This window comes from Lithobates pipiens, unplaced genomic scaffold (genome assembly GCF_037356315.1).
Source record: "Lithobates pipiens isolate NorthernLeopardFrog02 unplaced genomic scaffold, aLitPip1_a1.2 Scaffold_16, whole genome shotgun sequence".
In the NCBI taxonomy this organism is placed as follows: Eukaryota; Metazoa; Chordata; class Amphibia; order Anura; family Ranidae; genus Lithobates; species Lithobates pipiens.
Genome location: NW_027507748.1, coordinates 7,114,307 through 7,126,597, shown reverse-complemented (window position 1 = coordinate 7,126,597; position 12,291 = coordinate 7,114,307). Strand labels below are relative to the sequence as shown.

Below are 12,291 nucleotides of genomic sequence, written 5' to 3'. Positions count from 1 at the left end.
TATGCAGGCAAACATCTATTACCCGAATCTGTGGTGTCCGACACCGACCTGTTGTGGTGCCAAATTCCAGCACTTCTTGCTACCTCTCCTTCCTCCACATCCTCAGGTACCACCAAAGTCTGCTCCCCTTCTTGAGGAGGTGGGGGGTTCATGTGGTCCTCCGACGGAACGAGTCTTTTCTTCCCTATGAGAATGAAACAAAAGGTATACGTAGAACACAGATATTTGTGGCCAGAAATATGAATGTGTAACATTGCTTGGAAGTGGTGTACAATTGTCTGTTTTGGGCAGAGTTCCAAGTTGAAGACACGATTAATTCCCTTTTAACCACTTAAGCCCCGGACCATTTTCCAGCTAAAGGACGAGGCCCCTTTTTGCGATTCGGCACTGCGTCGCTTTAACTGATGATTGCGCGTTCGTGTGACGTGGCTCCCAAACAAAATTGGCTTTTTTTTCCCACAAATAGAGCTTTCTTTTGGTGGTATTTGATCACCACTGCGGTTTTTATTTTTTGCGCTATAAACGAAAATAGAGCGACAATTTAGTAAAAAAAAAAATAAAAAGCATTATTTTTTACTTTTTGTTATAATAAATATCCCCCAAAATATATAAAAAAAACATTTTTCCCTCAGTTTAGGCCAATACGTATTATTCTACATATTTTTGGTAAAAAAAAAATTGCAATAAGCGCTTATTGATTGGTTTGAGCAAAAGTTATAGCGTCTACAAAATAGGGGATAGTTTTATGGCATCTTTATAAATTTTTTTTTTTTTTTTTTTTTACTCGTAATGGCGGCGATCAGCGATTTTTGTTGTGACTGCGACATTATGGCGGACACATCGGACATTTTTTGACACATTTTTGGGACGATTGTCATTTATACAGAAATCAGTGCTGTACAAATGCAGTAATTCCTGTTTAAATGACACTGGCAGTGAAGCTTTCTTTTGGGGGTATTTGATCACCTCTGCGGTTTTTATTTTTTGCGCTATAAACAAAAATAGAGTGACAATTTTGAAAAAAAATGCAATATTTTTTACTTTTTGCTATAATAAATATCCCCAAAAAATAAATAAAAAAACATATTTTTTTGCTCTGTTTAGGCCGATACGTATTTTTCTACATATTTTTGGTAAAAAAAAATCGCAATAAGCGTTTATTGATTGGTTTGCGCAAAAGTTATAGCGTCTACAAAATAGGGGATCATTTTATGGCATTTTTATTAATATTTTTTTTTTACTAGTAATGGCGGCGATCAGCGATTTTTATTGTGACTGCGACATTATGGTGGACACGTCAGACATTTTTGACACATTTTTGGGATTAAAAATTCACTGCTTACTGTAAAAATGTCACTGGCAGTGAAGGGGTTAACCACTAGGGGGTGGATGAGATGTTAAGTGTGTGTTTTTTTTGTTTTTTTTTACTGTAGGGGGGCGTGGCTTGGCATGTGAAGTCACTGATCGTCTTTCCCTATAACAGGGAACAGACGATCGGTGACAGCCACACTAGGAAGCACGAGGAGAGGTTTGTTTACACAGACCTCTCCTCGTTCTTCAGCTCTGTGACCCGATCGCTGGACACCGGCGGCGATCGGGTCCGCGGGTCCCGTGGCTACGGTCACAGAGCTCAGGACCATGGTCACGGGTGCGCCGCCGGCGGCGCACGAGCGACCCACGGCTGGGCTCTTAAAGGGCAACGTACCTGTACGTGCCTGTGCCCAGCCGTGCCATTCTGCCGACATTTATCGGCGTGAGGCGGTCCTTAAGTGGTTAACCAAGCTGGAATACTTAACTTTTTGGACAAGTTTCACACATGGAGACACCCCTAGTATCCACTGGAGCACCTGTGGGGGTCACCATAAAAAGTGTGTTCTGGTGTCCCACACTAGTGCTCCTGAGTCCAGATGTGTGAACAGCTGCTGAGTGTCCTCTCCTTACATTCCACTGAATCAAGTTTGCAATTCATTTTAGTTTCAAAGACATCTAGACAACGATGTCCTAAACTTCTTTTAATACAAATCAGCATGACCAAATGTAGTTAACCCTGTATCTGCCCGAAACATTGTATTTAGTAGGCAAACAAACAATGCTTCCTACGAACGATTGCTGTGCCCACGAACATGAAAGTAGCCATTTAAAACTGTACAACGGTAAATGAAAGCACATGGAGCAGCATGCAAGTTGATAATCATAATAGGAACACACGACAAGTACTTACTTTTTTGAAGCACTTTCTTTATCATTCTGTACTGATCCTGCTCCCTTAATTTTAGGTCTGACCAGCATTTACTTAATTTCTCCTTTGATCGTCGTATCCCAAATTTCTGCCGCAGACTCTTCACCACTTTCATCGTGATTTTGGCCTTTCGCAGATTGGGGTTTGGGTACGGCCCCCGACATACACAGACTGGCCCCCGACATACACAGACTGGCCCCCGACATCCACAGACTGGCGCCCCCGACATCCACAGACTGGCCCCCGACATACACAGACTGGCCCCCGACATCCAGACTGGCCCCCAACATCCACAGACTGGCCCCCACATTCAGACTGGCCCCGAGACGCGGCATGCCGTTGTTGCCACGTGGAGACTTTGAACTGCGGCGTCGTCCACTGCACTTCACACACACTGACAGCGGGGGTGGGCGGCACCGCAGCATCTCTATTGAAGACCAGCTTCTGGTCTTCTTTAAAATGGCGGCTGGCGGAGACATTGTCTCCGCCGGCCGTGGACCTCTAGCGGCCAGCAGCGAAAAATGGGGAATTTGAATTTCCCAGGACAAACCGAATTTCCCGGGACATTTCCCGGGACAAAATTAATTCGGGACAAATGTCCTAATCCCTATGCCATTCTTTCCATCATAGTCGGCCCTCTTCAATATGTAGACCATCTCCACCATCTCCTTAAAGGACATATTGGAGGCCTTAAACCTCCTTCTGGATCGGTGACATTTCGGCCTCCAGGCTTTCCTCCTCGTTACTACTAGTAGTCACCTGGTGTGTCTCCGCCATGTTCCTCTCCCACTGAAAGAGACGGGGCGGGGTATCTTCGAAAAAGAATGTCAGGGGTAGGTGACGCGGGTGGAGTTTCACACATGCCAAGTGTATATAGAGTTTAGACGTGCGCATCGTACCTACATTCGGTGTGCTGAAGAAGGAGGACGAACGTTCTAACAAAGGTAACGTCTTAACTTTGGTACATCAGTGGCCTAAACTGATTCTAGATTGAGGCCTATATTGGGATATTAGGAGAGTTTAGCCTGATATTAGTGTTTTTGTCTTGTGTTTTGTCTTGCAGCAAATATGAAAAAATTCAAAGGCCCTGAATTCGTGGGCCACTTCATAGACAAATACAGGGATATGCGGAATTAGTGGGAGGTTAAGAAGCCCGAAATAAACCAGCTAGGAAGGTATCGAAGGAGAAACTGCTAGAATATGTAAAGGCGCAGGTCCCCAACGCAGACATTGACTTTGTGGAGAGGAAAATTGGTAGCTTGAGAAGCACATATAGGAAGGAGCTTATTAAGGTCCAGGCTTCCAGAAGATCAGGAGCTGAAGCAGAGGATGTGTACTCATCTATGGTGCCACACAGGATTTGATTTCTGGAAGACCAGATGGAAGCCAGGGAATCACTTTCTACACTTCCCTCCACCCCAGCTGAGGATTCTGAGCAGGGCTGGGACAAGGGGTGGGCAGGAGGGAAGGCTGCCCCTGGCGCAATGGTTTATTGCAGGGGTAGGGGGCAACCTGACCCTAACCCTAAGGAAAGGGGGTCGCAGTTTGGCATCTTTGCCCTGGGCGCTGGATGACCTTGTCCCGCCACTGCTTCCAAGGATCAACCTGGGCCTTCCATCCTGGAAGAAGTTGAGGAGCCCAACTGGAGCCAGGTATAGTATTTTTTTACAATATTTACTGTCCTGAAAATTATTGTTGTTAACTAGATGTTATTCTTGCTAACAAATGAATGATTTAACACAAAGTGTTTGCCGTATCAATAGACAGTAGGAGCCAAAAATGAGTGTGACAAGAATGAAAAATGCTGGAGTCAGAATGATAGTCTTTTCTATTTATTAACATTCAATTTGTAACAGTCATGAGCTGAAATTTGGGTGTGATTGATGAACCAAAAACTAAAAGTGTGTCCCCTTTTTCATACACGGGAAGACCTCAGCCAGGAGGAGGCTCTGGAATGTGTCAGCCAGGAGGAGGTGGGGGTAAGTGGCAGCCAGAAGGTGGCCGGGGTAAGTGGCAGCCAGGAGGTGGCGGGGGTAAGTGGCAGCCAGAAGGTGGCGGGGGTAGGTGGTGACCAGGAGGTGGCGGGGGTAAGTGGCAGCCAGGAGGAGGCGGGGGTAAGTGGCGGCCAGGAGGTGGTGGGGGTAAGTGGCAGCCAGGAGGAGGCGGGGTAAGTGGCAGCCAGGAGGAGACGGGGGTAAGTGGCAGCCAGAAGGTGGCAGGGGTAAGTGGCAGCCAGGAGGAGGTGGGGGTAAGTGGCAGCCAGGAGGTGGCGGGGGTAAGTGGCAGCCAGGAGGAGGTGGGGGTAAGTGGCAGCCAGAAGGTGGCGGGGGTAAGTGGCAGCCAGGAGGTGGCAGGGGTAAGTGGCAGCCAGAAGGTGGCGGGGGTAAGTGGCAGCCAGGAGGAGACGGGGGTAGGTGGCGACCAGGAGGTGGCGGGGGTAAGTGGCGGCCAGGAGGAGGCGGGGGTAAGTGGCGGCCAGGAGGTGGCGGGGGTAAGTGGCAGCCAGTAGGAGGTGGGGTAAGTGGCAGCCAGGAGGAGGTGGGGGTAAGTGGCAGCCAGAAGGTGGTGGGGGTAAGTGGCAACCAGGAGGTGGCGGGGGTAAGTGGTAGCATGGAGAAGGCGGGGGTAAGTGACAGCCAGGAGGAGGCAGGGGTAAGTGGCAGCCAGGAGGAGGCGGGGGTAAGTGGCAGCCAGGAGGAGGCGGGGGTAAGTGGCAGCCAGGAGGAGGCGGGGGTAAGTGGCAGCCAGGAGGAGGCGGGGTAAGTGGCAGCCAGAAGGTGGCGGGGGTAAGTGGCAGCCAGGAGGAGGCAGGGGTAAGTGGCAGCCAGGAGGAGGCGGGGTAAGTGGCAGCCAGGAGGAGGAGGGGGTAAGTGGCAGCCAGTAGGTGGCAGGGCCCTGTAGCTTCACCCAGTCCCAGGTGTCTCCCCTCCGCCTTCCAACAAGAAGGGCCAGGAAGGGGAGTAACGTGGAGGAGGCAGCAGTGGGCCTCATTAAGAACGCTAATGTGGCCCTGAAAAGCCCCCCCTCCCCAACGCTGAAGAGGCCTATGGCTGCTATGTTAAATTTATGCTAAATTGCAGCAAATAGAGGAAGGCCAATGCCTCAGTTGTGAGAAATTTGTTTTTGAGGCCCTCAGAAGGGGTTGAGTGGCCAAATAAGTGATAACATGTACTTATGTGAGCTCGACCATCCTCCTCATCCTCCTCTTCCTCCTTCTCCTGCCACAAGTCCACCTCCAGAGCCACAGCCTCCAGGGAAGGCTGCAAGGAAGACAAGAAAGTGACGGCCTGGGTTCAGTCTGGTCTGACAGAAGACGCAGGCTGTTGTAGTACCACAGCCTGGAGACATAGATGCCATCTGCTGCTGTTCCCGATCTCTCGGAGTCCTGGACCAGATTGTGCTCCCCATTATATGGACTTCTCAAGCTACCAGTTTTATTTTCCAAATAGTTGATGTGTGCCCTGGAGTAGAAAGGCTTCACAAACAGTTTCTCCAGCGTTGCCTCCCTCTTTATTTTGTTATCAGCCAGAATAAATGGAGATTTTTTCTTTTTGTGGAAAATACTTGCTTATGTGTTTTTTAAATAGGACAGTTTATTTGTGAGTAGACAGGTACATTTCAACAATACAATGTAAAATTAACAAGGAACACCAACCAACCTCCTTGAGCTTTAAAAAGACAAGATAATAATGTTGTTGTGTAAACTTGACACACACAAAACACAAAAAAAATATGGAGATGACTAGAAAATAATTTCAAAATATTCCCCCAAAAAAAAAGAGTTCTTGATTAAAAAAAAAAAATAAAAAAATACAAACATTATTATGGAGATCTGGCTTGAAAAACAAAAAAAAGATTATTCATGAGATCAGGAGAAATAAGATAGAAATAAGATAGAAGGTTGTGAGAACTCTGTGTGAATATGAGCAGCAAAACAACTTCTAGCATTGTAAAGAAGAAGCGAATGATCTGCATTAAACTATTAAAACGAAGTCAGCGTGACGAATGTGCTATGTCCATTACGAACGGTAGTTTTACCAGACCGATCGCTTCCGTCTCGTAGTTGGATCTGAGCAGGCGTGAGTTTTTGCGCGCCGGAAATTGCATACACACGAACGCATGTATATTTTAAATTTCTTAATAGAGTTGATGGTATGACGTGTTTAACGAAAAACTTTTGTCACTATCTATATATCCTAGATTCTGTGGCTGGTCTATGCAAACCTTTGGGTCAGATCGGCAGGTAAGTGAGGAAACCTCCAATATTATAGAGACCCCGGTAGACCCTCTTCCACTAGACGCCAAATGTAATATAAAACAATGTATTTCCAGACAGACTCCACTCACTACTGCAGCATACTAGACATACAGTATATTACCAAAAGTATTGGGACACCTGCCTTTACATGCATATGAACTTTAATGGTATCCCCAGTCTTAGTCTGTAGGATTCAATGTTGATTTGGCCCGCCCCTTTGCAGCTATAACGGCTTCAAGTCTTCTGTGCAGGCCAGTCAAGTTCCTTCATCCCAAACTGGCTCATCCATGTCTTTACGGACCTTGCTTTGTGTACTGGTCCAAATCATTTGGTGGAGGGGGGGATTATGGTGTGGGGGGGGGGAGGGGAAATTATGGTGTGGGGTTGTTTGGTGGAGGGGTGATTATGGTGTAGGGGGGAGGGGAAATTATGGTGTGGGGTTGTTTGGTGGAGGGGTGATTATGGTGTGGGGGGAGGGGGGATGGGGGGGATTATGGAGAGGGGGGTGTTTTTCAGGGTTTGGGCTTGGCCCCTTAGTTCCAGTGAAGGGAACTCTTAAGGCGTCAGCATACCAAGACATTTTGGACAATTTTATGCTCCCAACTTTGTGGGAACAGTTTGGGGACGGCCCCTTCCTGTTCCCACATGGCTGCGCACCAGTGCGCAAAGCAAGGTCCATAAAGACACGGATGAGCTAGTTTGGGATAGAGGAACATGATTGGCCTGCACAGAGTCCTGACCTTAGAGAACACTTTTGGGATGAATTAGAATGGAGACTACGAGCCAGGCCTTCTCATCCAACATCAGTGCCTGACCTCACAAATGCGCTTCTGGAAGAATGGTCAAACATTCCCATAGACACATCTCCTAAACCTTGTGGACGGCCTTCCCAGAAGAGGTGAAGCTGTTATAGCTGCAAAGGGTGGAGCCAAGTCAATATTGAACTCTATGGACTAAGACTGGGATGCCATTAAAGTTCATGTGCGTGTAAAGGCAGGCGTCCCAATACTTTTGGTATTATAGGGTATATCTTGGTTTGCATATTTAATTCTGTTTATGTTTTTTTTCTGGAAAAAAAAAGCCAGTTTGTTGTCTATGCTGGAGTAAGCTATTTTAGTTTTTTTATATATATATAATTATATTTATTTTGTATATATGTAAATATGTTTATGTTTTTAAGATTTTTAACCACTTGCTGACCACCGCACGCCAATATACATTGGCACATGGGCGTACAGGTACGTCCCCTTTAATTTGCGGGCTAGTGGGTGGGCGCACCCGCTGTGTTCTGCGTGACAGTGCCCCTGGGTCCCGCAGACTCGATGTCCACCGGTGTCCCCGCGATCGTATCACGGAGCTGCCTATGTAAACAAGGCATTTCCCTGTTCTGCCTAGCAACATGACAGAGATCTACTGCTCTCTGTGATTGGGAGCAGTGATCTCTGTCATGTTGTAGTGAGCCCATCCCCCCTACAGTTAAAATCACTCCCTAGGACACACTTAACCCCTTCATCGCCCCCTAGCGTTTAACCCCTTTCCCTGACAGTGTCATTTACACAGTAATCAGTGCATTTTTTATAGCACCGATCGCTGTATCAATGACAATGGCCCCAAAATAGCGTCAAAAGTGTCCGATGTGTCCGCCATAATGTCGCAGTCACGATAAAAATTGCAGATCGCCGCCATTACTAATAAAAAAAAAGAATAATAAAAATGCCATAAAACTATCTCTATTTTGTAAACGCTATAACTTTTGCGCAAACCAATCAATAACCACTTATTGCGATTTTTTTTTTTTACCCAAAATATGTAGAAGAATACGCATCGGCCTAAACTGAGGAAAAACATTTTTTTATATATATTTTTTTGGGGATATTTATTATAGCAAAAAGTAAAAAATGTTGCTTTTTTTTAACCGGTTCCCGACCGGCGCACGCCGATGTACGTCGGCAGAATGGCACGGGCAGGCATATTGGCGTGCAGGTACATCCAAGCTCTAATGCTGCCCTGCCATCGCGAGCGCGCCGGCGGCGGCATGCTCGCGTGCTGGTTGGGACCCCCGTGAGTCCGGTTGCGGGTCCCGCGGACTCGATCGCTGTGATAGTCTCACGGGGGGGGGGGGGGGCTGAACGGAGAGATGCCATTGTAAACAGCATCTCCTCATTCTGCCTAGCAACTAGTGATGCTAATCTCTGCTCCATGTGATTGGAGCAGAGATCAGTGTTCACTAAATGAAAGCCCAACCCCCCCAACAGTTAGTAACACGCCCCTAGGACACACTTAACCCCTACACTGCCACCCACTGGTTAACCCCTTCACTGCCAGTGTCATTTACACAGGAATCACTGCATTTATATAGCACTGATTGCTGTATAAATGACAATGGTCCCAAAAATGTATCAAAAATGTATCAAAAATTGTCCGATGTGTCCGCCGCAATGTCGCAGTCACAATAAAAATCGCTGATCGCCGCCATTACTAGTAAAAAAAAAAAATTATTAATAAAAATGCCATAAAACTATCCCCTATATTGTAAACGCTATAACTTTTGCGCAAACCAATCAATAATTGCTTATTGCGATTTTTTTTTTTTTACCAAGTAGAAGAATACGTATCGGCCTAAACTGAGGGAATTTTTCTTTTTATATATTTTTGGGGGATATTTATTATAACAAAAAGTAAAAAATAATGCATTTTTTTCAAAATTGTTGCTCTATTTTTGTTTATAGCGGAAAAAATAAAAACCGCAGAGGTGATCAAATACCACCAAAAGAAAGCTCTATTTGTGGAAAAAAAAAGAATGTTAATTTTGTTTGGGAGCCACGTCGCTCGACCGCGCAATTGTCAGTTAAAGCGACCGACGCGGCGCCGAAACGCAAAAAGTGCTCTGGTCAGGAAGGGGGGTAAAATCTCTTCTGGGGGGGGGGGCTGAAGTGGTTAATAAACAAAAATGTACACTCTAATGTCCCCTCCCCCGCATTCACACACTATTATTATCTTTATTATACATGTATATAGCTCTGCCGTATACTGCAGTGGTGTACAGTCTAGGACCGGAGTCTGGCACGGCCTCAGTCTAGTCGAAGTGATTTCTCTCTTTGTTTTCTCGGCAGCTCCATCGGTGATTAATGTAGAGGCGGGCCGTGATGTCACTCTGGTGCCTAATTTTTCCGGAGATCCCTCAGAGATAAACTGGAAGATAGATGGTAACAAGCTGGTGGACATGGAGCTGAAGCCCCGGGTGGATATTGCATTTTACGTTCTTCGGGACAGAGCGACTATCAGTCCTAGCGATGGAAGGCTGACCATAAAGGACCTGACTGTAGGGGACTCCGGGGTCTACAAGGCGGAGGTGCTGGTGAATAATGTTATTCAAGCAACGGAAATACGGCTCAATGTATCCGGTATGTACATACAAAGGATATTTCTCAGAAAGGTCTGAGCTGCAGATAGAGATACACATCAACCACGTGTCGCCCGCCAGATAGCAGAATGACGTCGGCAAAGTATCCTCACCGGACGTCATATGATGTCGCCAGGATATCAAGCCGCCCTAAAGGTGGGCACATCGCTGTCGATCGGTGGTGCGGTGTGTGTCAGTCTGACACACACCGCTACACCGATCTCGGTAAAGAGCCCCTATCTGAGGCTCTTTACCACGTGATCAGCTGTGTCCAATCACAGGAACAGGAAGAGCCATTGATTGGCTTTTCCTCGCTCACGTCTGACAGACACGAGTAGGTGAGAGCCGATTGTCTGCTCTCCTGACAGGGGGGGTTTGGTGCTGATTGTTTATTAGCGCAGCCCCCCCCCCACAGATGCCCGCCCAGGACCACCAGGGATGCCACCACACTGGACCATCAGGTATGCCACCCTAGACCACCAGGGAAAAGCCAATCAGTGCCCAGGCAGCTGCCAAAAGGTGCCCATCCCCAATGCCTGCCAGTGCCATCAGTGATGCCTAACAATACCATCTATCAGTGCCACGTATCAGTGCCCAGCATTGACCCCTATCAGGGCCCAGCAATGCCATCTATCAGGGCCCAGCAGTGCTATCTATCAGTACCACCCATAAGTACCCATCAGTGCAGCCTTTCAGTGCCCATTTGGTGCTGATTGTTTATCAGTGCAGCCCCCCCCCCCCACAGATGCCCACCCAGGACCACCAGGGATTCCCACACTGTACCACCAGGTATATCACCCCAGGCCACCAGGGAAATGCCAATCAGTGCCCAGGCAGCTGCCAATCAGTGCCCATCCCCAGTGCCTGCCAGTGCCATCGGTGATGCCTAACAATACTGTGACAGACCTAGCTGGGACCAAGACTCTTGGAGGGGACTGAATGCGAGCCTCTTGCCTTGTGATTATGGCCCCTCATATTTGGGGGAACTGTGCTCTTTGTGAGCTGTATGCCTGGGGACCCCTGAGGTCGTGTTACTTGGATTCAGGTCCGTGCCCCCCCCCAAGACACACAGACTCTGGATATGTAAATGCCATGTTAGCAATAGACTAAATCACACTATTGGGACACAAACTCTAAGCCCTTGTACACACGGTCGGAGATTCCGACGGAATGTGTCCGATCGGACCGTTTTGTCGGATAATCCGACTGTGTGTGGTCTACATCGGACTATTTCCATCGGAATATCCGTCGGACCCAATTTTCCAACTTGTTGGAAATATTTTCCGACAAACTGGTCCGATCGGACCTTGTCCGATCATGTGTAGAGAATTCCGATCAGACAAAGTGCCACGCATGCTCAGATCAAATTCCTACACCAAAGCTATTGGCTACTAGCCTGAACGTAGTCCCGTCGTAACGAAATAACGTCATCACGTTCTGAACGATCGGATTTTCCGACAACTTGGTCCGACCGTGTGTATGCAACAGTTTCGGACAAAATCCGTTGGACAAAATCCAACGGATTTGGTTGGTAGAATGTCCGACCCTGTGTACAAGGGCTTAGATGCTAATATCATCACCTGTCTGTCTTGTGTAATGTAAATGAGTCTAGTCTGGCTTGACACAGATTCTAAAGAGTATTTCACCAATTGTTGTTTTGTTGTTTGTGCTAATTAACCTGCAATTGAATTGTTAGTGAGCTAGGAGCCGAAAAGTCTTATCCCTCAGTCAACTAGTCTGAGTGTTGATTTAGATAATTAGCTCATGCTAATTAGGTTAGGTTTTAGTCTTCTACTGTATTATAAATACTTGGCATTTTGGTTCTAATAAATGAGTCCATGTTGAGCAGCTAAGCAAGTCTCGTCTTGTTTTGGGCTTGTAAGCGGTTGGAATATCGGATTGGAGTCAGATTGGAGGAAGCAGGATATACTGACGGAAGCACTCAATAGGAGTGTGGGATCGGTTCCGTCACAAATACCATCTATCAGTGCCACGTATCAGCGCCCAGTAGTGCTGTCTATCAATACCACCCATAAGTACCCATCAGCGCAGCCTTTCAGTGCCCATTTGGTGCTGATTGTTTATCAGTGCAGGCCCCCCACAGATGCCCACCCAGGACCACCAGGGATGCCACCACATTGGACCACCAGGTATGCCACCCCAGACCACCAGGGAAATGCCAATCAGTGCCCAGGCAGCTGCCAATAAGTGCCCATCCCCAATGCCTGCCAGTGCCATCAGTGATGCCTAACAATACCATCTATCAGTGTCACGTATCAGTGCCCAGCAGTGCTGCCTATCAGGGCCCAGCAGTGCTGTCTATCAGGACCACCCATAAGTACCCATCAGTGCAGCCTTTCAGTGCCCATCAGTGTCACCTATCAGTGCCCA

The 12,291-nt window shown here is 47.4% G+C and overlaps 1 protein-coding gene across 1 annotated transcript in view; it reads left to right on the top strand.

Annotated features, from left to right (window-relative positions):
- Window positions 1-12,291, top strand: part of LOC143981499 (uncharacterized) — a 113,297-nt gene that overhangs the window by 45,456 nt on the left and 55,550 nt on the right. Inside the window, exons 3-4 of the mRNA XM_077479366.1 lie at window positions 6,440-6,482; window positions 9,611-9,901. Coding sequence (XP_077335492.1) covers window positions 6,440-6,482; window positions 9,611-9,901 — 334 coding nt within the window. The remainder of the gene's footprint in view (window positions 1-6,439; window positions 6,483-9,610; window positions 9,902-12,291) is intronic.